Source organism: Schistocerca gregaria, chromosome 2 (genome assembly GCF_023897955.1).
Source record: "Schistocerca gregaria isolate iqSchGreg1 chromosome 2, iqSchGreg1.2, whole genome shotgun sequence".
NCBI classification, from domain to species: domain Eukaryota; kingdom Metazoa; phylum Arthropoda; class Insecta; order Orthoptera; family Acrididae; genus Schistocerca; species Schistocerca gregaria.
Window position 1 is genome coordinate 884,037,628 of NC_064921.1, and position 27,333 is coordinate 884,064,960.

General features: G+C 38.8%; 1 protein-coding gene across 5 annotated transcripts in view; it reads right to left on the reverse strand.

The window, feature by feature from the left end:
• Positions 1-509: 509 nt before the first annotated feature.
• Positions 510-27,333, reverse strand: part of LOC126335308 (uncharacterized) — a 328,273-nt gene continuing 301,449 nt past the window's right edge. For 3 of the 5 annotated variants that reach the window (XM_049998443.1, XM_049998444.1, XM_049998446.1), the window contains 2 exons: positions 22,474-22,588; positions 516-1,037 (listed from right to left, as the gene is read on the reverse strand). In XM_049998443.1, the coding sequence (XP_049854400.1) occupies positions 749-1,037; positions 22,474-22,588 (404 nt within the window). In that variant the 3' untranslated portion in view covers positions 516-748. Of the gene's footprint in view, positions 1,038-22,473; positions 22,589-27,333 lie in introns of all 5 variants that reach the window. The other 2 variants (XM_049998445.1, XM_049998442.1) reach the window with 1 other exon arrangement.

The following is a 27,333-nucleotide window of genomic DNA, read 5'->3' on the forward strand; positions in this document are numbered from 1 at the left end:
CTCAGGTGGGAGTCTCTAGAGGAAAGGAGGTGTTCTTTTCGTGAATCGCTATTGAGAAAATTTAAAGAACCAGCATTTGAGGCTGACTGCAGTACAATTTTACTGCCACCAACTTACATTTCGCAGAAAAACCACAAAGATAAGATAAGAGAGATTAGGGTTCGTACAAAGGCACATAGACAGTCATTTTTTTCCCTCGTTCTGTTTGGGAGTGGAGCAGGGAGAGAAGATGCTAGTTGTGGTACGAGGTACCCTCTACCACGCACCGTATGGTGGATTGCGGAGTATGTATGTAGATTAAGTAACTTTTCCAGTCACACTTTTATCAGTCAATGGCTTTGTGTCCAATGTTAAAGTAGTAGTGTCTTACTACTGTTCTTTGGGTACTGACAGAGTATAAAATGGTGCCTTGTTAACAATTATCAAATTATTGTTGTCGTATCCTGTGACAGTTAATTCTTGCTCCTTGAAATGTGCTGAATGTGGTCATTATATGCACGTACATTATATCCACATTTGAAAAATTCTATATTGTTTGAAAAAATGAGAATACAGATAGTAATAAGGTTTGAGCTGGACCAATACTATGTATAACTACCAATAGTTAATGTTTATATTACAGTTCTTCCACATGTTTCATTGCCATGCACAGAAATAAACATTGCCCAGCAAAAGTCTTCTTCATGTTCTTGTATAATATCTCTCTGGGTGCTTTTTTTCATTGCTGTGCACAAATACTTGCACATACTTATTTCCTAGTCTTTCTCTGTGTGCACATAGGCAGTGGTGGGAGTTCTGATGAACTGTCAAAACTTTCATTTGATGATGAGATGTAACTGGTTGACAAGTCACCTCCTGCACGTAGCCTACCATACTTTTCAACAAGTTTCTTTTTAGTTGCTTTTACAGCTTCTTCTGAACCAAGTATCAACAAACTTTGCTCAGAATTTAATAGATGCAGCATATTCTCCAGCTGGTCTTCAGAAGACAAACTCTGACCTCGTATCATTCGAATGAAACTTTGATAAGCTCCAAATCTGAAAAGATAGAAGCACAATAAGAATTAGCCTTACAGTTAACAATTAGCTTTAATTAAGATTGTTTGAAAAGTGTTGGGTGTAACAGCTTAATCAGTAGCCTCTAAGGATTAAGATGTATGATTGGCAAGAAAAACCTGTAAATGAAACAAGACAGCATATCACGAGAATGAGAAGACATTTGCCATTTCTGCAGAGGTTACAGAGACAGCACTACATTTTGCCTGGAGAACAACTACTTATTGATGCTTTGTCTATGGTAAATAGCACATGAGTATAATTCTTGCAGCTGACAACTACGTGCCTTGACGCTGATCATCAGTGTCAACAGGTTAGCTATGATCAATAACAATTTCATACACAAAAAGTGAAAGATTGTTGAGGCAGTCTACAGTTGTTATGATTTTAGGAGCAGACCACATCATATTATATTTCTGAGTACACTATACACTTCAAGACAAGAAGAAGAAGAAGGAAAATAATGGTGCAGCACGAAGGAATTATCCAAATGGAATGGAAATAAGTAGATGTGCTTTGATTGGTTGATTTCTTTATTAATCCATGTAACAATTTATATTGTGTGGATTTCGTCAGCAAAATCATATACAATACAATATACCTGCAATTTATACACACAAAATTAATATTTACACACATTTTTAAAGTATCTTACATTAGTTTTATATCCTTATGTAATTTTCTTACAGTACTGCACAATTCTGGATTTCATATTATAATTATTTCCTCATGTATTACAATGCATGCTACCTTAATTATGCTACATGTTTTAATTCAGATAGTCCATTACTGCATAATAACTTTTATTTAGTAAAAAATTTTTAAATTTTGTTTTGAACTGTCCAATTGTGTCAACATCTTTTATATTTTGGGGTAATTTATTATATAATTTAATGGCATTCTACAACAAACTCTGCTGAGTATTAAGTTTATTTTTCCTCTCCAGATGCAGACTGTATTGGTTTCTAGTTTCATAGCTGTGTACTAAAGAAATTTTAACATAGCAGTCAATACCTTTTTTTACATACATAATACTTTGAAAAATGTATTCATAGGGGACGTTTAGGAGATGTTCAAGGCAGTGAGCCCTACTGCCATTCCTAGTAATTATACAAATTGCTCTTTTCTGTAATTTGAAAACTATTTGAATATTTTTACTGTTGACTCCCCAAAATATTATTCCATAGGTAATAACAGAGTGGATATAAGAAAAATATACAGATCTGACGCATGTAGTATCACACATTGCAGTCAGAATTGTAAGAGCACAGCATGCTGTAGCGATTCTGTTAGTAAGTATTTTAATATGTTCTTCCCACTTTAACTGACTGTCAACATGCATACCGAGAAATTTTGTGTAGCCTAAACAAATGATTACAATTTGAGAAAAACTGGATGGTTTGTTAAAGACAAAGAGCTTCACAAATTGAACAAGTCAATAATGTGTTGGTCCACCTCGGCCCTTATGCGAGCAGTTATTAGGCTTGGCATTGATTGACAGAGTTGTTGGATATCCTCTTGAGGGAAATCATGTCACATTCTGCCCAATTGGCACATTACATTGTCAAAAATCTGAATGAGTTGGAGGGCCCTGGCCATAATGCTCCAAACATTCTCAGCTGGGGAGATATCAAGTGACCTAGGTGGCCAAGGTAGGGTTTGGCAAGCATGAAGACAAGCAGCAGAAACACTCTCCATATCCAGGTGGACATCATCTTGCTGAAATGTAAGGCCAGGATAGCAACAAAACAGGGCATATCGTCAATGTATAGCTGCCCTGTATGGGTGCCATGGATGACAACCAAAGGGTTCCTGAAATGAAAAGACCGTAGAACAGGCAACATTCCAACTGGTGTTCCACTACTGTTTGGGGTATCTTCAGACAGATCTTCAGCCCAGAATGACTACAGTAGAATTGCCTTCAGTGAAGAGTTTCATCTTGAACTGGGCACTGATGGCCAGTGAAGATGTGTCTGGAGGTGTCCTGGACAGCAGTGGAATACCAGCATGGCCATTGGCCGTCATATGGCCTGACAACCAGGGCTGGTAGTCTGGACTGACTTTTCATTTCATAGCAGGACCCCTTGGTTGTCATGTGCAGCACCCTTACAGCACAATAGTACATTGATGGTATTTAATATCCCATTTTGTTTCCCTTCAGGGCAAGCCATTCTGGGCTTACATTTCACAACGTTGAAGCCCACCTGCATGCAGCAAGATTTTCTACTGCTTGACTTCTTGCTTGACAAACACTAACTTGGCCAGAAAGGTCACTGGGCTTCTCCCCTACTGACAGTGCCCATAGCATTATGGGTAGGGGTCTCCAAACCTCTCAGAATTTTAATGACCTAATGTGACAATTTTGCAAAACATCCCTCAGGGGGGCATCCAACAACTTTTTTTTATCAATGCCAAGCTAAATTACTGCTTGCATTAGGGCCAGAGTTCATTTTTTATAACCCCCCCCCCCAAGTATACATCAGAAAATAATTACAAGTAAAGGTCACTGTTTTAATGTGTAGGTGCCTGTCTCAAACTGCTCCCCTTCCTGGGTGCAGCAGTTATAATTAAAATAAGTTATTTTTAACATTTCAGAAAGCCTGAATAACATGATGATAAGACAATGTGAGAAGTTCAGTCATGACTCTGGGATAAATTGGCTAGTTAACAAGACAAATATACTGCTCACCGATCTTTACAGTTGTTCACTCTTATTATTGTACCATAGTCAATATTAAAATAATATGCAATGAGTCAGATACAATAAATGCAAAACATGCTTATTTTTTAAGTGTGTTGGGACTTGCAGCATTTCTGTTCTGTCTTTTACACACTCTACTCGATGGTAAAACTTTGGTCACCTTGAAGCTGAAAGTCTAAATTGCTACCGAGTGAAGTGGTGCAGTGGTTAGCACACTTGACTCGAATTTGGGAGAACAATGGTTCAAACCTGTGTCTGGTCATCCTGATTTAGGTTTTCTGTGATTTCCCTACATCGCTTCAGGCAAATGCTAGGATGATTTCTTTGAAAGGGCTTGGCCACCTTCCTTCCCTGTCCTTCCCCAATCCTCACTGTTTAGTCCCATCCCCCGAATCAACCAACCAATCCAAACGAGTGTAGAATGTTGTTTGCTAAAGACATTTATTTCTCACAAGGTTCAGTTATTGGATATGTTGAGCGGTTTATATATATCATGAAAAACTATTAGCACATAGAAACAGATCAGCACCTACACTTATCAACTAACAATTCAGTGGCAAAGTTTATTATTAAATTTTTGGCAGAAAACACAATTCACATTTACATGAAAAAGTCGCATTTCAAACTTAGCTCTATCCTATAGTAATTTATCAGAGAAAAATACACTGTGATAGTCCATTTAATTCTGTCAATAATGAGATTCAGCTTGTTCAACAGTAACTAACTCTGATGACAGTAACCTCGCTCACAAGTGCTAGGCTTAGCCAGGTGATAGAAGACATAGGACCACTCTGTAGGGACTTTGACAAGAATGATGAGGTGATAGTAATAGGTGGGGCAGGAAACAGCCTGGCTAAGGATAGGAATTATGATATTAAGAGTGACCTGGATAAAATAGGAGCTGCAACAGGATGTACGAATGTGGGTTTTGTTGAGGTATTGCAGCGTTATGATCAGCCCTCGGTTAACCCTTCTGTGTGGCGAGTTAACAGAGAGTTGAGGGAGCAGCTGCTGGACGGTGCAAAAACACACATTTATACAGTGCCTGTTGGTAGCATTGGGAGATGGGGATACACTCGACATGGCCTGCACCTAAATAGTCCAGGGAAGGATAGATTAGCTGATTTAATTGTGGGTCGTCTAAAGGGGGCCACTAGCACTCAAGGCAAAACCCCTGTGACCCGAAAGGGCATAGGGGCACCGTTTTTAGGGTGAACAAGATGTCCAGACAGGCAGCTCTTAAAGGTAAAAAAATAAATGGTTCGAATAAAGGTAGAGGAAACAGTTGTGTTAATATATTTCACCAAAATATCAGGGGATTAAGGAACAAAATAGATGAACTAATAATTTGTTTTGAGAATATTAAAAATACAACAGAAGTTGATGTACTGTGCCTGTCTGAACATCATATAACTACACAAATGGAAAATGTAAATATTAATGGGTATAAACTAGCAACTTATTTTTTGTAGAGGCAATATGGAGAAAGGAGGAGCTGCCATTTATGTTAAGGGGGAACATAGTTTTAAAAACATAGAAACCGCAAAATTCTGTGTAGAACAGCACATTGAAGTATGCGCTTGTGAGCTTAAATTGGACAGTGGTAAATTCATAATTGTGACTGTGTATAGGTCCCCACTTGGAAATTTTCAAATGTTTCTTAAAAACCTAGATCTCTTGCTGCGTTATCTGTCAGAAAAGGGAAAACACATTATCATTTGTGGAGATTTTAACGTAGACTTTCTTAAACACTCAAGCAAGAAGAACGACCTTGAACTATTACTTTGCTCTTACAATCTGACATCAGTCATTGATTTTCCTACTCGTATTGTACAAGACAGTAGCACCCTGATAGATAACATTTTCATAGACCAAGATAAATTAAAAGAAGTAAGCACCTATCCTATTAAGAACGGGCTTTCTGATCGCGATGCACAGCTACTTTCAATTCATGACTTTGCTCCACACAGTAATGTGAAAAAAAAAAAATAATAATACGCCCAATTAACCATATAACAATTCAACAATTTAAGGAAAGCTTAAAAAGGGTAGACTGGGAGGATGTTTATCGGGAACCTGATGCAAATGTTAAATTTAACTTATTCCATGATAAACTTGTGGGTATATTTGAAAACAGTTTTCCTAAGAAATTAGTGAATCATAATTCAAATAAACTTGATAAAAAAACATGGCTGACTAAAGGGATTAAAATTTCTTGTAGCCCGAAATGGGAACTATACCAAGACACTAGAATAAGTCGAGATCAAGGAAAGCTCAGCCATTATAAGAAATATTGTAATATATTAAGGAAAGTTATAAAAAAAAAATCCAGAAGTATGTGTATCAAGTCTGAGATTAGCACCTCTGATGACAAAGTTAAAACAATATGGAATATAGTTAAAAGGGAAACAGGGCAACCAAGGTCACAGGACAACAGTATTACTGTTAAGCACAATGAAAAGCTTATAAATGAAAAATCACAGGTTGAAAATATTTTTAATAATCATTTTATAAATGTAGTGGAAAATATAGGCACCAGCTGCTCACCAGATAGGGCAGAACTCTATATGAAAGAGGCATTCCCGGTGCAAACAAATGAATTTGAAATCCTACCCACCTCACCATCTGAAATTAAGAAAATAATAAATTCACTTAAGAATAAAAACTTACATGGAACTGATGGTATCTCCAATAGAATACTAAAATCTTGTCCACACCTGATAAGTCGAGTTCTTGGCCACATATGTAATAGCTCATTGAATCAGGGAATATTTCCATACAGATAGAAATATGCCATAGTTAAACCCTTGTATAAAAAAGGTGACAAGACAGACGTCAACAATTATCGTCCTATTTCACTTCTGACATCCTTCTCGAAAGTGTTAGAAAAAGTAATGTACTCAAGAGTAACTTTACACATTAGTGGGAATAACGTTTTAACAAAATGTCAGTTCGGTTTTCAGAAAGGTGTTTCAACAGATAGTGCTATACATGTTTTCACTGATCAAATTTTAAATGCTCTGGATAGTAGAACATCACCAATTTGGATTTTCTGTGATCTCTCTAAGGCTTTTGATTGTGTGGATCATGAAATCCTCTTAGATAAGCTGAAGTACGATGGAATGAATGGTTCAGTACACAGATGGTTCACTTCATATTTAACTGGTAGAATGCAGAAGGTTGAAACAGTAAACCCACATAGTACACAAAGGGCATCAGATTATTCAGACTGGGGATGTATCAAGAATGGGATACCACAGGGTTCTGTCTTGGGGCCTTTATTGTTTTTAATATACACTCCTGGAAATGGAAAAAAGAACGGTAGTGAAGGTCACCCTGTCTCCTAGTATTGTAGCTGTGGACTGTGCTATTAATTCTGAAGTGATCTGGGTTAGTAACAACAAATTTCATTAGGCTGTATATATATTGTGAAGCTACTGGCAATATCCCTAATTCTTTAAATAATTGTCTACAGGATGTTCTTGGATGAGCCCCAGACATTATTCTGATAACACGTTTTTGTGCAATAAATACCTTCTTTCTTAGTGATGAATTGCCCCAAAAGATGATTCCGTAAGAAAGAAACGAATGAAAATATGCATGGTAAGCTAACTTACTGATGTGCTTGTCTCCAAAATTTGCAATGACACTAATAGCATAGGTAGCTGAGCTCAATCGTTTCAGTAGATTGTCAATGTGTGTCTTCCAGTTTAAATTCTGATCAATACAGACATCCAGAATTTTTGAACATTCTGCTTTAGCTAAAGATTTTCCCAAACACTCTATATTTATTTCCGGTGTTATGCCTTTCCCTGTACTGAACTGTATGTACAGTGTTTTTTCAAAGTTCAATAAAAGTCCATTTGCGGAAAACCACCTAATAACTCTCTGAAAAACATTATTTGCATTTTCCTCAGCTGATTCTTGCTTTTTAGGATTGATTACTATACTTGTCTCATCTGCAAAGAGAACCAAGTTTGCATCTTCATGAATATAATTAGGCAAGTCATTAACATACACTCCTGGAAATTGAAATAAGAACACTGTGAATTCATTGTCCCAGGAAGGGGAAACTTTATTGACACATTCCTGGGGTCAGATACATCACATGATCACACTGACACAACCACAGGCACATAGACACAGGCAACAGAGCATGCACAATGTCGGCACTAGTACAGTGTATATCCACCTTTTGCAGCAATGCAGGCTGCTATTCTCCCACGGAGATGATCGTAGAGATGCTGGATGTAGTCCTGTGGAACGGCTTGCAATGCCATTTCCACTTGGCGCCTCAGTTGGACCAGCGTTCGTGCTGGACGTGCAGACCGCGTGAGACGACGCTTCATCCAGTCCCAAACATGCTCAATGGGGGACAGATCCGGAGATCTTGCTGGCCAGGGTAGTTGACTTACACCTTCAAGAGCTCATTGGGTGGCACGGGATACATGCGGACGTGCATTGTCCTGTTGGAACAGCAAGTTCCCTTGCCGGTCTAGGAATGGTAGAACGATGGGTTCGATGACGGTTTGGATGTACCGTGCACTATTCAGTGTCCCCTCGACGATCACCAGAGGTGTACGGCCAGTGTAGGAGATCGCTCCCCACACCATGATGCCGGGTGTTGGCCCTGTGTGCCTCGGTCGTATGCAGTCCTGATTGTGGCGCTCACCTGCACGGCGCCAAACACGCATACGACCATCATTGGCACCAAGGCAGAAGCGACTCTCATCGCTGATGACGACACGTCTCCATTCGTCCCTCCATTCACGCCTGGCGCGACACCACTGGAGGCGGGCTGCATGATGTTGGGGCGTGAGCGGAACACAGCCTAACGGTGTGCGGGACCGTAGCCCAGCTTCATGGAGACGGTTGCAAATGGTCCTCGCCGATACCCCAGGAGCAACAGTGTCCCTAATTTGCTGGGAAGTGGCGGTGCGGTCCCCTACGGCACTGCGTAGGATCCTACGGTCTTGGCGTGCATCCGTGCGTCGCTGCGGTCCGGTCCCAGATCGACGGGCACCTGCACCTTCCGCCAACCACTGGCGACAACATCGATGTACTGTGGAGACCTCACGCCCCACGTGTTGAGCAATTCGGCGGTACGTCCACCCGGCCTCCCGCATGCCCACTATACGCCCTCTCTCAAAGTCCGTCAACTGCACATACAGTTCACATCCACGCTGTCGCGGCATGCTACCAGTGTTAAAGACTGCGATGGAGCTCCGTATGCCACAGCAAACTGGCTGACACTAACGGCAGCGGTGAACAAATGCTGCGCAGCTAGCGCCATTCGACGGCCAACACCGCGGTTCCTTGTGTGTCCGCTGTGCTGTGCGTATGATCATTGCTTGTACAGCACTCTCGCAGTGTCCGGAGCAAGTATGGTGGGTCTGACACACCGGTCTCAATGTGTTCTTTTTTGCATTTCCAGGAGCGTATTTGCAAACAAAATCTTTTTGTAATACATTCACACTGTTACTCATGCTTGGTGGACCAACACATGCATCTAGTCTCTTTCTGATCCCAACACAGACAGAAAGCTACTAATTAATTAGTACACACTTGATTGCTCATTAGTAATCATCTCTGTTGTCACTATCTTTCACTGTTGTCACAGATGGTATTCCTATATAGCGTTCAGAGAGCTCATCTTTTAATCAACTTAAAAATTACCACCACACGGAATATATGTAACATAGTACAGGTAGCAGCCACCTTTAATAATACTTCCAATGATTTTAACAGAAAAATCATAAGCAATGAAACAATGGTTCTGTGAATCAAGTACACTTAAGCAGTTTAAGTACACTATGAACAGTTGTGGAGCACTGTTCTCCTATACTGAGAAACGTAATCTGTGCTACACAAGGAGATAACTGTTCATCCATCTATACAGTAATACTGCTATCAACCGTCAGTGGCACTCTGTTATCTGTGTGTTAATACCACTGGTATGTATGACAGAGAGGTATCGTACTGTTTGTTGGCACACTGAAGAAATAAAACGCATCAAAATGGCATGCACGCATCTTATGGATGATGACATATGAAGTAACACAAGAGCAACACAATGTCTACATGAAGAGACATGTCAAACAAACTTCATACAGATATCAGAAATTAACATCTGTAGACATATGGTATCACAAGACTCGATGACTTCTAGCAAACAACCATGAAACCACTGTGCACGGCAACATTGGACTAACTTGTTTGAGGACAGAGTGTTTGAGTGTGCCACTGACGTGCCATAAAGTTGTACACTTGGAATTGCTTGCAAAATGCCGAACTGAGAACAATGTTGGAAACTCTATATGTTAAATAGTGCAAGCCTTACACCCAGCTGATTTTTATTCATAAGTTGATTTCTCTCATTGATTTCTGCCTCATATCTAGCTGTCTCTCACATATTCTGTAGGCATATATGGCTGCTTTCAATCATTATGCTATTATTCACATGCAAAACTTGACTGTATAGAATTATACAAATCTGCATACAACTGCTGAACACTAACATCAGCTGATATTTGCAGTCACAGCTTGAATAAAATAAATTTGTGACTGAAGGATGACAATGACCAAGAGGGGAGGGGAAGGAGATGAAAGAGGTTGTATTCCTGGCTCATAGGCAGCCCTGAACAACACTGTGGATAAACTGCAAAAGAAACAAAATTTGTACAACAAGCTTCCAATTATCCAGGTGTAGATCGTCCAGCTTTCATATTATCTGTTTGTAGTTTGGAAATGTTCAAACAAATTAAAAATCAAAGTGTGATGTATTCTGTTTTAATCAGCAAGAATGGTTTCATTTAGAACAAAAATTTAGGGTTGCAAGAATGTAAACCACAAAAATATGCAAATTGTTAAAAAGCAGTGCTTATGAACCAAGATTTGTGCAGTTAAGTGCTGCTCATAGTGTGTATGTATAGCAAAGATTAGGAACCTGTTGCTGATCAAGGTACTGAAATGCATTTTTATATTGTTTTAGTGTGCAGGGTGAAACCTGTTTGGCTACATCTAATTTTTCAACTTGAGAAAATGGGAAATGTTTTCAGGAAAATTGAAAGAAAAATAGAAACAGAAGAAATTGGATGATCAATTTCCAAAAGTAAACTGAAAGGAGGCAATCTTAAAAGCAGTAAATGTTACTTGTAACTTCGTTAATAAGTTGTCAACTTCCAGCAAATAATATGTAAGAAATGAATGCAGTGGCACTCACATGTGATGTATAGCAAGTTTTGTAAACACAATAAATAGCATGTTCTAGGAACAATCTGTATTTTTAGACTGTCTTGTTTTTTGATTTTCCATACAGTCTGAAGTGACAGTAGCCTGACTAATCAAAGGTTCATTATAATTAAACATTTTTGTCCTCATCATCTTTATCAGTAGTGAGGAGAGCAACAGTAGTTGTAGTAGTAGGAGCAGCAGCTGTGGTAATTGCAGTGTGTGTATCAGTATCATAATTACACTTTTAAAAGTGAACAATAGCCATAAAAACAGTAAATACCACAAAATAACAATGTGCATCATAAATGAGAATTTTTTATGTGAACATCACTGAATTTTTGTTACAACAGCCTACGCCACCAAAGGATGCACTGCACTGACATAATGAAACAATTTCACTGATGTTTTTGGGATCACAAGGGCCACTATCCGAATATTTTCTCAGTGTTATATTCCACTAATTATTCCCAACTTCCATTATTGCTTTCTTCGAGTGTATCACAACATAATGTCACTTCAGTGATGGCTCACCGCATCTTATTGTCTGGATATGCCTGGGCTCCATTTCGTGCGACATTGCAAGGCGAATAGCACCCCGTTCATCAGGCAGCTTTCAGGCACGAGAAATCCATTTGCACCCCTGCCAAATGCTCAGGGACGGTGCTGCGGTCATTCTTGAGCTCACAGAATGACAGAAACTTTGTGTTCAGCCACAGATTTCTCCCGCACCTCCCCAGTCACTTGGGTTACAGGAGTGCGCCACCACTGATTTACAGCATCCCTTGTCAATTGCTCTATTCTGTCATTATATCCTTTTCTTCTTCTTCCCCATATCTATGGCTGGCACCACTTCTCTGCCACCTCATCTTCCTTCTTTTCATTACCTCCTCCATATCATGTCAGTTGCATCGTGGTTGACCCCTTGTCTTTCACTGGAATGGTATCCATCATAGTATCCTGTTTGGTATCCTGCCTTCATTCATCCTATTCACATTGCCAAGCTACATAAGCTGTTTTTGATGAAAGTTGTCACAAATATTTCTTATCCTATACCTCATAGTACAGCTTGAGCTTCATTATTGTTTTCATCCTAGGCTTCGGCTCCATGCAAAACTACACTCTTGACGTTAGTCTCATATATTATTTTCTTCACCATTCTTCTTATCTTTTTGTTCCAGAGAATGGAGTTCATTGCCCATGTTGCAGCTTGTCTTTCATTAATCCTATTAGTGATTTCATCACTGCTTGTGCCCTGTTTACTAAATAATACCCAAAGATATTTTACCTTTTCCACGCCCACAGTTACTTCTCCATCTATCTTCAAGTTATTTAGTTTTTCCATTCCCAATTTTTCATCTTCACCTTCAGGCCAGCTTATTGTACTCCTCATTGAGCTTTCTTATCACGTAGCTCAGATTATCTTCATCTACAGGTGGTACAACTGGTCATCTGAAAAATACAAGCTAAATATCTTGTTGTCCTCTGCTGTCATTTTCTATGCTAAATCTGCAGCACTGCTCCTAGATACAGCTTAAAGAAGGTCAGCAACTGCCCACATCCCTGCCACAGACCCTTATTCATCTTAAATTCTTCTGTCCAACCCCTTACTCTCACTGTGTTATTTTCATGTCCCTTTTTGAAGTATTATTTACAAGAAAATTTTTAAATTTTTTTTTTAAAAGAACCTATAATAACAGCAAAATTCTTGCCACGTTGTGTGCTATCTTCTGTAAAAATTATTTTTTTAAAATATAACTCCAAGCAACCACAAAACAATAGGATTGTTATGACAGATGATACACTGCTGATAAATATGAAACTAGCAGATAAATATGAAACTAGATCTATGAAAATATGTGTCTAGCTACCATCTAATAAGAAAGGAAAGAAACTTTTAATAAAACATAAGAATCTATTGTGACTGAGAGTAAAGCAAAGTGTCCAGTAAACGATGACTTTCATGGCAGATTATCCAAATGAGAGCATTACTCTGTTTAATTTCAAACCATCATCATAGCTGCAACCAATAAAGCGAAGACAACCAATTCATTATGAAGCTGCAGTGTCAGGCTGTAACATAATAAGAAATCAAAACTTTCAACAGAAAAGTTTCCCTACAGTTGCCTAATAAAGTCTGCATTAGTGGCTCAAGGAAGTGAATTGACATTAAATGTTGTCAGCTGTGATTTGAAGAGTTGAAAATATGAAAGTTAAAAGTGTAGACATGTTATTCCATTTCATAGTTAGTGATTCACTCAAACATTCACAACTACGGAATATGTATATATTCTTCACACGATCAGTACCTGTGGACATAGTCACTCTCCTGATGAGAAGACAATGAAACTAACTTAAAAAAATCAGCTAAGTAAAAGATTATATTTTCATTCAGAGAATGCTCCTTTCAGTGACATTTTCTTCAGAAAAATGACAAAAGTCTGTTCAGAGCATTAGCCATTGTGTACACATTACTGAAGTTGTGTGTTACAACCTTAACTTCAGTAGCACCCCCATCAGAAAATTTTATCTCTTGTCGTTGTCTGTTTTTTTTTCAAATAGTCTTGACCATTTTTTAAAAATTTTTATACGGTTTTTAGAGAATACGAAATAAGTAAGAACTGTGTTCATTATGTTCAGCTGCAAGGAGAATTAGTCTTATGTCCAGAAACAGCAGGAAACTGCATTTGCCACCTTTGACAGGCTGGTGACATTGAGGTACTACTGGTGAAATCTGTGACCCTTCTGGCACCATTGGAATCCCTTGGAAACACCCTCCAATACATAATATCTGGCACTGTCTGTCTTTCCTCAAGGGTGAATGGTGGAGAGTGGTCAGTGGGTTTGTGTGTCTCTGGATGGAGGGAGAAACTGGAAATTGGCCACATGGCTGTTCCTTTTTGTCTTATCTTCCCAGTGTTGATAACACATCTGAGCCATCATGGAGTGCCTCTCCTCTTGGGTCAGTTGTTGATTTGCATGCCCAGCATGGAAAGTGCAGAAGGCTGGTAAGTTAGCGAATGAGAGCTCCAATGTTAGGCACATATGGAGTGCCTCAGGGAAATAGCAGGCAGTTCAGGTAAGAATGGCAGTGTAAATTCAGGATGTTTGCAGGGGGGGTCACTGTATAAGTACATGTTGAGAGGCCCCCAGGATGCCATAAAATTAAGAATTATTAAAAAACAAAAATTGAAACACTTAGTAACCAGATGGTTGGCAAAGACATTAATTATGAATGTACGGTAAGACGCAGACAAATGAAAGAAAAAACAGGCGACTATTGTACAGTTTTTTTTTTTTTACCCCCCTCTTACAGACTCTCATATGTAGAAGGAAGATGAAGATGTGCAACTTTAGATATGAAGTATTGTGAGCTTTATGTATCACATGTATGCATGAATAATATTATATGGAAGAACAGTATCAAATATTTTTATTTATTGAAATAAGTGAAGAGGAAAATTACAAGCGCTGGTGTTCCCAGAGTCCTTCACCACCTGCAACTTCAACTAGAAGGTCAGCAAAGTCCAAAGCTAAGAAAAATTAAGATAACCACAAACATTTTAACAACACAATCAAATTCAATTATGTCTATTTATATTATTTTTTATATAACAGCACACAAAAATGCAGAGGAAGCTCTGCTGCCAGCTATCAAATGTACTGGGTGCAGCTGGCTGCAAATCATGGCTCAAATAAGTACAAATGATCCTTACTGCTTGGGATCTAAGGCAATCCTTGATTCCTTTTGGCAGCTGGCTGATTTGTTGAAGGCAGCTAGCTTCACATGCAGGGTGTAGCCTCAATTCATTATTGTTCACCTTGTAATCACTGTCAATCATGCTCTTCTGGTTTAGAGTAGAATGGATGGTAAAATCATGGTCTCAGGCAATTCTGTGATGATGCTGGATGCAAACTTCTCAACCACTGCTACTAGGTGGAAAACTGTAGGCACTCCCTCAGGCATGCATTGCATGTTCCTAGGAAACCAGAGTAAACATGTCATGCACACTGGAGTTTTCAGGTTAGAGTAAGTTCCCTTGGGATCAGTGATAGGTTGCCTTCCAAAATCAATTACAGATCAGCCACATTATTCTCACAGAATGTTCACCCTCACAGGTGGTAATAAACAATGTCATTATGATATTAGTAAACTGCAGAGTATGAATAATGAAATCGCAGAATTAGTGTCAGCTATTACAGGTAATAATGCCCAGATAGTATTGGGAACAAAAAGGTGGTTTAAACTGGAAGTGAACAGTAACAAAATCCTAAATACAGATAGGGGTGTATCTCACAAGGATACATTAGATGCCAATGATTACAGCGTATTTACTGCAGTAAAGAATTCAATAATATCTACCAAAGTTATCATGGACTGCAAATGAAAATAATCTGGGTGGATTTATGGTTTATAACATTGGGCAAACATGGTAATCAAATGGTTTTATAGACTGTGTTCTTCAGGAACTCTAGTGGCACAACACTTCAGAGAGAAGTTGCTGAGTATCGTGAATAAGTTTACTGACCACATTACTCTAATAGAGGGAAACTTCAATTTATCAGCTATAGAATAGGAGAGTAAAGCAATAAAAACTGATACCAAAGACAGTGAGTCATGTGATATTATTCTGAATGTCTTTTCTGAAAATTACTTAGAGAAGGTACTCAAAGAACCAATGCATGAGGGTACTGTCTCAGACCTCCTAGCAACAAACAGAACTGAACACCTTTTCAAATCAGTTAACACAGAGAAGGACATCACGTATTATAAGGCTGTGATAGCATCAATGACTACGGATGTCATAAGGAATACTAAGAAAGGTGGGAAAATATTTTTGCTCAGCAGCAGTGACAGGATACAAACTGCAGAGTATCCTCAGCAGTCAATATGAAACATTCAGTTCTGAGGATGCAGATATGGAGTATAAATGGATATGATCCAAAAGCATCATTCAACACAACTTAGACAAGTATGTTATAGGCAAGGTTTTATGGGATGGGAAAGACCCATTATGGTTTAAAAGCTGTGTAATAAAGTTACTATGGAAGCAAAGTGAACGTCATCACAGATTTATGATTTATCTGAAATCCTAATCCAACTGCCAAATAAAAGCTGAATGAAGCAAAAATGAAGATAATGACACCATGGAGAGAAGCTCCCAATAAATTTGAAAGTAAAATTTTGCCAATCAATTTGGCTAAAATCTCTAAGCAGTTGTGGTATTATGCAAATCAGTAAGCAGATCAAAATCATCTATCCAGTCACTCAGTGACCATGTTAGCACTGAAACAGAAGATGACAGACAGAAGGTCAAAATACTGAACTCAGTCTTCTGAATCTATTTCACCACAGAAGATTGTAATACATTCCCTCAGTCACTGCACAAACATCAAAATACCAGATATTGAGATAAGTGATAACGGAATAGAAAAGCAGTCACAACTGCTTAGTAGTGGAAATTCATCTGGACCAGATGAGACACATATAAGATTCTACAGAGATCACATGAAATCACTTGCTCTCTTTCTAGCAGCAATTTATCATAGGTCACTGGAACAAAAAAGGATACCTAGGAACAGGAATAAAGCACATGTTTTTATCATTTTAAAGAAGGGTCACAGGACAGTTGCACATAATTGTAGGTCTATATCCCTGACATCAATCTTTTGTAGAATTATGGAACAGTTTTTAGGCTCACATATTATAACATCTTCAGAGAATGAAAATCTTCTCTGTAAAAATAAACATGGATTTTGAAAACACAGATCTTCCAAAAACTCAGCACAATTTGTCTGTGTGTGAGATCTAGAGCTCCACAGACATCAGTGGTCAGTCTGATGCCATGTTCATTGACTTCAGGGAGAAAAAAATTGACAGATATAAAGGTGATTTCATGAGCACCTGGGCGAAGTGTGTTACAACATATATTAATCATCTAGTGGATAATGTTTACAAGAAGGTAATAAACTAGAAGACTGTAGCAAATTGTAGGAAGATCGGGAAAGGATTGATGAATGGTGCAGAGACTAGAAGTTGACCCTGAGTATACGTAAATGTAATGTATTGTGCTTACACAGGAGAAGAAATCCTCTATTTTACAATATTGGTGAAAGATTTATGGAAACTGCAAATTCCATAAAGCACCAAGGAGCAACCTTCTGTAGACCCTATAGCAGAAAGGCCGCACTAAATCACTGATGGAAAAGGGGAGGGGTTATCAGATATCTATCACACACCATAAGATGGCTTGCTTAGTATAGGGGTAGATGCTGCTGTAGAATGCTGGATTTATCTTGGCCTGGTCACAACCTACATCACAAATTCATCCTAAGAGATCTTAGATTAAACTTGGACAGGTCTCTGAATTTAGACAACACTGCCTGAAGACAAAAGTCAGGGTGGCCACCACAAATAGCTTCCTCAAAATGATAACTGACATAATACACACTAAGAGATAAAAAAAAAAGAAAGAGAATCCACCATGAATTAACAATCGGAATGGGATGGAAATCAGCAGAAGAGAGGTACATTTACAATTTGACAAGCAGAAAGACAAGCAGTAGAAATGCTCACATTGTGTGAGTTGGGATTATCTTCTTGAAATGTAGTCCAGGATGGCTTGCCATAAAGGTCAACAAAAAGGTGCACAGAATGTTGCATTGTGCTGTAAGGCTGATGTGATTGATAACCGAAGGGGTCCTGCTCTGAAAAGAAATGGTGTCCCAGACTATCATTCATGGTTGTCGGGCTGTATGGTAGTAGGCTACAGTAAGGTTGGCATCTCATTGCTGTCTGTGACATCTCCAGGTACGTCTTCAATGGTCATCAGGGCTCAGATCTCAGTATGACTCATTACAGAAGACAATTCTACTCCTGTGATTAAAATTCCAGGCCAAACATGTGCCTGAACATGCTCCAGAGAGGAGTGGGATACCAGGAGTGATGGTCTGCAGTGCCATTTTGTTTCAGAGCAGGACCCCTCTGGTTGTCATCTGTGGCACCTTTACAGCACAGCAGTGCATTAACAATATTCCACACTCCCTTTTTTTGCCCTTTGTTGTAAGCCATGCTGGTCTAACATTTCAGCAAGATAATGTCCACCCACACACTGCAAGGTTTCTACTGCTTGTCTTTATGATTGTCAAATGCTACCTTGGCCAGCAAGGTCACTGGATCTCGCCACTATCAAGAATGCTTGGAGCTTTATGCGCAGGGCCTTCCAACCATCTGAGGAATCTCATGACCTACTGCACCAATTCGATAGAATTTTGCATGATATCCCTCAGGAGAATATCCAGTAACTCTGTCAATCATTGCTAAACCAGATAACTACTTGCATAAGTGCCAGAGGTGGGCCAACATGTTATTGACATGACACTCTTTCTCTTGAATAAATCATCCAATTTTTCTGAAATTGTAATCATTTGTTTGCCTGATCAAATCTGCATTTTTCCTATATGGAAAGGTGTGACCTGGCTTTAAACTGAAATCTTGACATATAAGATGAATGTAGAATGATGGCTAACACTAATGGACAGGGAAAATGCGTCATGTTCCTGTGTGGAGAAAACAGTATGTAGAATGCTTGCTGATGCACACGAAAAAAGGATAATTCAGTATACAGGAATATCAGCAGGTAGCAAATGACAGAACTGTTACTGCCACCTAATTGTATCAAAAATTCGCTTGATAAAACAATAAAATTATGAGCTTCCACAGAGTGTGGTGTTCCTTAAAAACTAAACGCATTTTTAACTTATCTTGAGGAGGTGAAATTTCAGTACTACCAACAGCCACATATAAAACTACACAACACTTATCTAGCTTTCTGAACCAATAGTTCCTTCTTTGGGGAAGAGAGAGGAATAGGCTAAAAAAGTTCTACTCAGGCCACTCACCCCCGGGATTAGAGGGGTCCAACTGCTTAGAGGGCAAGGGGAGACAAAGTTGAAAGGGATGAGTGTCAAGAAAATTGGGAAATAAATAAGTAAATAAATATAGAAAAAAATTTAAAAATCCCAATTCACTGCCAAGAGCTGCAAATAAATATTTCTTTATCACAACTGGTTTCAGACACCAGATCATCATCAGCTATCTTCAGACATTTAAACCATGTTCCACAGTGTTAATAAAACCTACAGTGTCAAATAACTTAACATCCAAGTAGTGACTTATGACACCTGATCATGGTCTGAAGATAGAAACTGGTTGTAATAAAGAAGTATTTATTAGCAGCTCTTGGTGGTGAACTATGACTTTTCCTAAGTACTTATGAACTGTGGGGCACCAGCTTCAAAAAATGTATTTGCATTGGTAGGCACAGTGCCAGATGCAATGCAGAGAAGAGGAAGACAAGTGGGGAACAAAAATGAATTAAGAGGAAGAGAAAAGGATAGTATATTGAGAACTATAAAAAAAAGAGAGAAAGAGGGAGCATAAGAACAGAGACAAAGAAGTTAGAGAAAAAAGAAAATGAAGGAAACAATGGGTAAAAATAAATGAAAAATACAAAAATTAAAATAAAGAGATGATGACAAATAAAAAGTCGGGGGATGGGGAGGGGTATGTTAATGAAACTTAAGTTCAGAAGGATGTCAGAATGCAGAGATGTGTTGGAGTTGCCACGTCCACAGTTCCAGGAAACTAGCACTGGGTGGAAGGTTCCAAACAGCCTGTGTTGTGTAGCTAGCACTCAGGTTCCTCAAGTCATTTTATAGAGCATGTACAGCAAACAGGTCCTGGGTGCCCCAAGGCAGACAGTTCTTCAATGTCCATCTATGCACTCAACCATTTTAGTAGTTGTCAACATAATCTAAAATTCAGGGCAGTGGACACAAGTTAGTTGCTAGACAACATGTATGGTTCCATAAGTTGTTCTGCTTTTAATACTGTGGGATTTAGCAGTGCTGAGGCTGGCATAAGTGGTAATTGGAGAGTACATGAAGATGATCAAAACCAGGTTAGGGCCTCCCATTGGGCAGACCGTTCACCTGGTGCAAGTCTTTCGAGTTGATGTCACTTCGGTGCCTTGCGTGTCGATGGGGATGAAATGATGATGATAAGGACAACACTACACCCAGTCCCTGAGAGGAGAAAATCTCCAACCCAGCTTGGAATCGAACCCGGGCTGTTAGGTATGACATTCCGTCGCGCTCACCACTCAGCTAACAGGGGTGGACGTTTTCAATTGTAGTATGGTTTGACTATGAAATTGCACAAGTTAGGGGGGTGACAAGTGGGTTGGATGCTGTGGGGAGAATATCTGGGAGAGAGGATCTCATTTCAAGGCTTGTCTTAAGAAAGATATAGCCTTAGCAGAGTGATATGTTGAAGCACTCAAAGCTTGGGTGGTACTGATAACAAGGGTGGTGTTTCTGAGATTTTTGGAAGTGGGAGTTGTATTAGCCAGAGCGTGAGGGAAAGATGTTGCCTATATTTGTTTGAGAATAAGGTCTTTTGGGTTGTTGCAAGAGAGGAAAGCCTGGAAGATATTGTTGGTGCAGATGTTGAGATATTAGGTGGTGGCTCTCATCTGACACTAGTTTCCCTAAACTTTGGAAATGGGAACTTGCCCTCCAACATATCCCTGCATCACTGCATAGGCCTCAATTCATTCTCCATTAACACCCCACCCCCACCCCACCTCACTATTTTTTCATTATATTTGTCATTATACTGTATTTTATAATTTTTTCATTTACTGTTTTTATTTATTTTGGCAGAGAACCATTATGGAATACAGGGAGTAGCTCACAATTGGTTCAGCTCTTACTTTAACAACAGACAGCAAAATGTCATTATTCATAGTGTTGAGACTGGCTGTGATGTGGGGTCTGATTGAGGCCACAGTCAAATGAGGGTGCCCCAGGGATCAGTGTTGGGGCCACTCCTGTTCCTTATTTATGTAAAGGATATGCCCTCTAGTATTACAGGTAATTCTAAAACATTTCTGTTTGCTGATATCACTAGCTTGATAGTAAAGGATCTTATGTGCAACATTGGCTCTGTTTCAAATAGTGCAGTTCATGACATAAGTTCATGGCTTGTAGAAAATAAACTAACACTAAATCACAGTAAGACTCATTTTTACAGTTTCTAACACACAATTTGACAAAACCCAACATTTTAATTTCACAGAATGGACATATGATTAGTAAAAATGAACAGTTCAGATTTCTAGGTATTCAGGTAGGTGGTAAACTATCATGGAAAGCCCACAATCAGGCTCTTGTTCAAAGACTTAAGACTGTCATTTTTGCTATTCGAACGGTCTCTGAAGTAAGTGATCATTCATCATGGAAATTAGTCTACTTTGCTTATTTTCATTCGCTTATGTCATATGGTATTATATTTTAGGATAACTCTTCTCATTCCCAAAGGATATTTTGGCTCAGAAACAAGCAGTTCAGGCAATAACTGGTGTAAGATTGTGAACCTCTTGTCTACGCCTGTTCACTAGTTTGGGTATTCTGACATTGACCTCTCAATATTTATATTCCTTACTGTTCTTTCTTGTTAACAATATTAGCTTACAACCAAAAATTAGCAGCTTTAATTCAGTTAATATTGGGCAGAAATCTAATCTGCATTTGGATCAAGTTTCCTTGACTCTTGCACAGAAAGGTGTGCATTATACAGCTGCATCCATTTTCAGTAAGCTGCTACAAGAATTCAAAAACCTTAGCAGTAATCCACCCACTTTCAAATTCAAACTGAAGAGACTCCTCATGGGTCACTCCTATTCTGTTGAGGAGTTCCTTGAAAAATTCAGATGATTTCCCATGTTACACTGTTGATTGCGTTTATTAAAACTTATGGCTTGACTTTTTTGGGTTCATAAACATGTTATTTCATCTGTTATTACTTTCATGCTGTAATTTCATGTACTGATATGTTTCATGACATTGGAGATTTGCTCCTCAATTTGGTCCTATGGAAGTAGACATGTAAATAAACAAATAATGAAATTCACTATTTCCTGCCTTTTCTTTTTGCAGTTACTTTTTTATCTTCATTCTCTCTCCCACTCCATTTTCCCTCACTCTCTATTCTAATTTCTGATTCCACAATCCTACTCTCTACCTCACAATCACTCTTTCCTCTTTATTTTGGATCTGAAGCTGGCAAGTGCTTGCCAATGTGCCTACTTTGATCTCATACTCACTCTACCCCCTCCCCTAAATTCACATTTGTTTTGCCTCAATGCAAGAAGTGAGTCCCTTTAATCTTGTGATCTAGGTATTCTTTCCTTCATTTGTAATATTCCCCAACCTGTTCCTCTCTCTTCTCCAAGGAATGAACAATTCCTTCCAAAAGCTAGGATAGCATTATGTAGTTTTATGTGTGTCTTGTCGGCTGTACTGAAATTTCACATTCCTAGGTTCACATGTCGAAAAACTCTAATTCACTTGCTCAAAACACAAAAGAGCAAAAACAAAAAGTTGGATATATAAAGCTTAAGAGAAGTTAGCAATTACACTTACTTATTCTTCCTTTCAACATAGACTTCACCTGCTAACACTGCAGTGTAGCATAGAGCAATCAGCAGACAGAGTACTCCAGCAACCATCATCACTACTAATGGAGTAGAATTTAATTCTGTAATACAACATTACACATTAATATTATTAGGAGATTTGCCAAAAAACTTACATTCAATAACTAAGGGAAGAATTAAATTTCTTATGTAACTATACTTATTAATCAAAAGAGTGAATGATAATTCTCTGGTGAGACATCATCAGCTGCTAGCCAATATTCAAAATGCTCCTGTTATTTTGCTTAAATGTGGTACTTCTGAAAAAGTTATTACATTATTGTCATAGTTGGTTTTAATACAATTTGCATCTTCTGTGAGGTGGAAACAGCATTAAGTGGATCTCTCTGCAAAGGGCTGCATATATGCACAGGCTGTCTAGGATGCACATTGGCAGTTCACGCAACAACAATAAAGTCTTTGTTACAATACTGTGGTGCAGGCCCTCTTATAATAGTCACAATTGTGATATTGTGGGGTTTAAACAAGATGACAAATAACTTACTGGCTTGCGACACCATAGGATCACAATGTGAGTGTATGAGGAAGAAATTCAAAAGTCAAATAAATAAATTCTTTTCTCAAAATAAATACAAATGTAACAATGGAAAGTGGGGAATGGAATATAAACAATATGAAAAGGATAGATTGATATTAACCACATAGAGGAGGCACTGACTGGCACACAGACACAATGAAAAAGACTGCATATATTATTCAGTTGGTGGGCTAACAAGTCCTTGTCAGATTTAAACTACAACTCATACATGCATATAGCCACTTTCATTTTTAGGCACTTAGACCCAGTTGTGACTGTGTCTGAGGTGAGCAACAATCTTTGTTGAATGGGTGATGAAGGTATGGAGAAGATAGCTGGAATATGATAGCACTGCCTATGTGAACATGCAGGGACATGGTGTGGACAGGTTAGTGGCCTGCTACGTGCAGCATTGGCAGACCGTCTGTGGGTCGTGGTGGTGGTGGTGGTGGTGGTGTTGATGGTTGTGGTGTAGAAAGGGGGGAGGGGGGGGGGGAGAAGAGGAGAGAAGTAGAGAAGAGGAAAAGTCAATGCAGGTGCATTGGCTGGATGGAAGGCATGTGTACAACTAGAGTGGGGGTAGGGAAGGGGATAGGCAGGTTGCAGACAGGGATTAGCAAAGGTTGGGCCCAGAGGGCTATGAGAACAAAGGATATGTTGTAGGGAGAGCCCCCATTTACCCAATTTGGAAAAGCTTGGTGGCTAGAAATCAGAGGGGACAGGCTGTGAAGCAGTTGTAGAAATTGAGTACCTTGTGTTTGGTGGCATGCTCAGCAAATGAGAGGTCCAGCTGTCTCTACGCCATAGACTAGCGATGGCCATTCATGTGGACAGATCGCTTGTTAGTTGTCATGCCCATGTAGAATAAGACATAGTGGTTGCAGCCAAGTAGATAGATCACATTACTGCTTTTGCAGGTGGCTCTGCCTTTGAGGGGGTAGGATTTTCCCATAAAAGGACTGAAGTCGGTAGTAATGGGAGGATATATAGAAAAGGTTTTGCATCTAGGTCTACTACAGGGATATGCACGATGGGACAAAGGGTTGAGGGCAGTGGTAGACTAGGAACAGACAAGAATGTTGCAGTGACTGGATGGCTGGTGGATACCACTGTGGGAAGATACTTCTCATTGCAAGGCATGAGATGCAATAAAAAGTAGGACAGAAACCAAAGAGTGATTTGTCAGTGGGAAATATCAAATATGAAATTAAAAATGAAAGCTGTCACAATGTTTGTAGAATTCTCCAACAAGAATGTGCTATGCTCATTCTTAGAATAAATATAATACGGAAATAAAAATGAAACTGTAAGGACTTGACAGTCCAAATCATTTACAAATTAATTGCTTGATTGTTTTTTTATTCATCCAGTTTTATCATGCAGCACAAACTGATATTGGACAGGTCAAAATGAGGACACACTATTATTTAACGCCAGCCAAAGCAGTGAAAGTAAGAAGGTACAGTAGACATCTTACAATCTGAATTTATCAGTAACTGTTGAAGGACATGTCAATTAAATTTTCAAGTAACATTTATTTTACATATTCAGAAATTCTTTTAGAGAATAGAGCCAGTAATTTTTTGGAAATGCCTTTAATTCCATTTGAAACATAGGATACAACATCCTGTGAGAAGAGCATAATTGTCAGTCCCAACCCTGTTAAAGACCTGTGTAACACTAACTTTTAAATCATTTTACTGAAAGAAAAACACCTGGCTACACTATATTTTTTTCCTTTCCCTGAGAGCTGTGGGGGGAGGGGGGGGGGGGCAGCAGGGCATCCTGGTATGGGCACCCTTGTTATGATACCAAGGTCAATTAGGCTCTTTTGAGAGGATGTTGTTCTGATGTGTATTTGATTTCTCTCTGGTGCAATAGTTGTGCACACTACAATTCTGTAGCAGTCTATCTGTGTTAAAGGGAAGTCCCTAGTGAACAAGATAGTTTCATACACAAATAAGCATAGAACATTCAGAACACCACGTTCAGTAAAGTGAAATTTACAGTACTCCATTTTTTAAGGCTAGAAATTATTGTTAAGAGCTCTTTTTTGCAGCCAAGAAACAGTTATGCTACAAATTGACTGTACACAGAAAATGATCCCATATTGGAGCAGTGAGTGGAACTGTGTGTAGTATACATGCAGTACTGACTTTTTCTTATTGTAGACTTAAAATATTCTTTAAACATAGCACATAGATCAGAGTCTCCTAAATGAGTTATTTATACATGTGTCCCATTTTAAGTCTAGCTGAATCCAAAGACACAAAAGTTTGGTCACATTTGTATTTTATAGGGGTCATTTTTTAATCTTGCTTGAATAGACATTTAACTAGAAAGTAGAAGTACATAATATGTGACACATGTTTTTCTCAGTATTTACGATTAGTTTGCTTTGAGAATTGAGCTCTGAGGAACACCATATTTTACTGATAACTCACTGAAAAAGAAAGAGTTATTCATAGTGTTGAACTGATATTGAAGTGATACCTTCTTACTGGGATATTTTATGTACAATCAAAAATAATGTGATTACTGACTATTAAGACAGTAAAAAGCTAGATTGAAACACAAACCAATCAGGCGTGAAAGCACAAATGTAAGTTACAAGAGCATACATAAGAATAGAGACATCTAACGAGTTAAATTAAGCGACAACTTCATAATTTTAAAAAATGATGACTACACAGACAAAGGCAAAAAAAAGGAACTTATTTCATAGAACTACTTAGGCTGACAGCAAAAATTGTTTCAAGTATGAAGAAAGCTAAATAAAAGAATATCTCACAGGGCTCTTATTACACAGATGGCAAGAGTTTGAAGTAAATGATACAAGAAATATAATAGACATGCAGATTTAAACAAAACTATTTGGCAATGTCTTTGAGAGCACGTGAAAAGGTAGACTGAAAATCTGATTAGAGAAATAACTGAAACAATAAGTCTATGTAGAAAACAAAACAGAAACTTATGTTGGATAGATACCACATATGCAGCCCTAAAGCATCCACTGCACACCAAACAGCGCAGTGCCGTGAAATGGCATCAACAAGGTGCTGGCCCATGCACCAATGGAAAGACCGAGCAGCACCACACCTTCAGGAAGACAAACTTCTGCACCCCATGTCAACACTGATTTAACCAGCTGCCCATTACTGGTCAGCCCAGTTCGTTCGGCTGCAGACTTCAAGAGCATCAGTACTGAGTAATATCAAGATGTTACTTAGCCTGTGTTCTGTGAATAGTAATACAAAGTAAAGTACTTGTATGTAGGAGGTATGGAAAGCATATGAGTCAAGATGTTAAGTTCCTTTTCTTCCATAAATAAAGAGTTCAGTTAATCTTCAAGTGTTATGTACAGATCATTTTGGATTCCTGACATCTGCCACTGGAATTTCTCTCCTTCCTTGTTTGTGTCCATGCTGACTCCCAAAGTATCTGACCCAACATCTAGTGACAAGGATTCCAATACCAAACACTGCAGCTCCATCACAGCATATCACCAATATTTCTCTCCTTTCCATGAAAGGAGGATTTCTACTAATTGTGACCTTTCTTACAGATTAGTTGCAATGCTTCCACTACTTGCCTTCCTTCTACTTATAATTTGTTGTGGCACTTATAAAAATGACCTCTGTCCCGCCTCCCTACACCACCTGTGCCTATGCCTTCGGTTGCAGCTGGCTTTGATCTAATGCAGTCTGTTCAGTTTCACAGCCACCAAATATTGCAGCTGATGACGGCAGTCCAGTAGCTCATTAATGCACAATCCACTGCCACATGAATTCCTTCACAACAGCCAGCCACACCTATGGCACTGCCTCTGTGCATTCCACCGTTCCGAGCCTTCAATCAACAACAAGAATGGAATGAGTACTACACTAGTTCAACACTCATTGTGCTACATGCCAAGTACAAGGTACTGTGATACTTTCTTATTTCTTGTCAATGGCTGGCACAAGAGTTTACTGCCTTTCTCAGTTATTGTTCCCGATTAGTAGACAGGAGATGCTAGTTTTTGAAGATTCAGTTTCCGCCCTCACTAAGTATTATGAGGATCAAGTACAGGTTACTGCAGCTTGTTACAAAGAACAGACACACTGTCAGTGGGTCACCAAACTTCAGGGTTTGAGATGACTGCCATTTTCAATGTAGCTGTGGACAATACTATGGTGATGCAATGATTTGTGATGCAATTACATACAATGTGCCACATAGTAGGATTCATCAACAAATTCTCAAACATTCTGATCCTACTTTCAAACA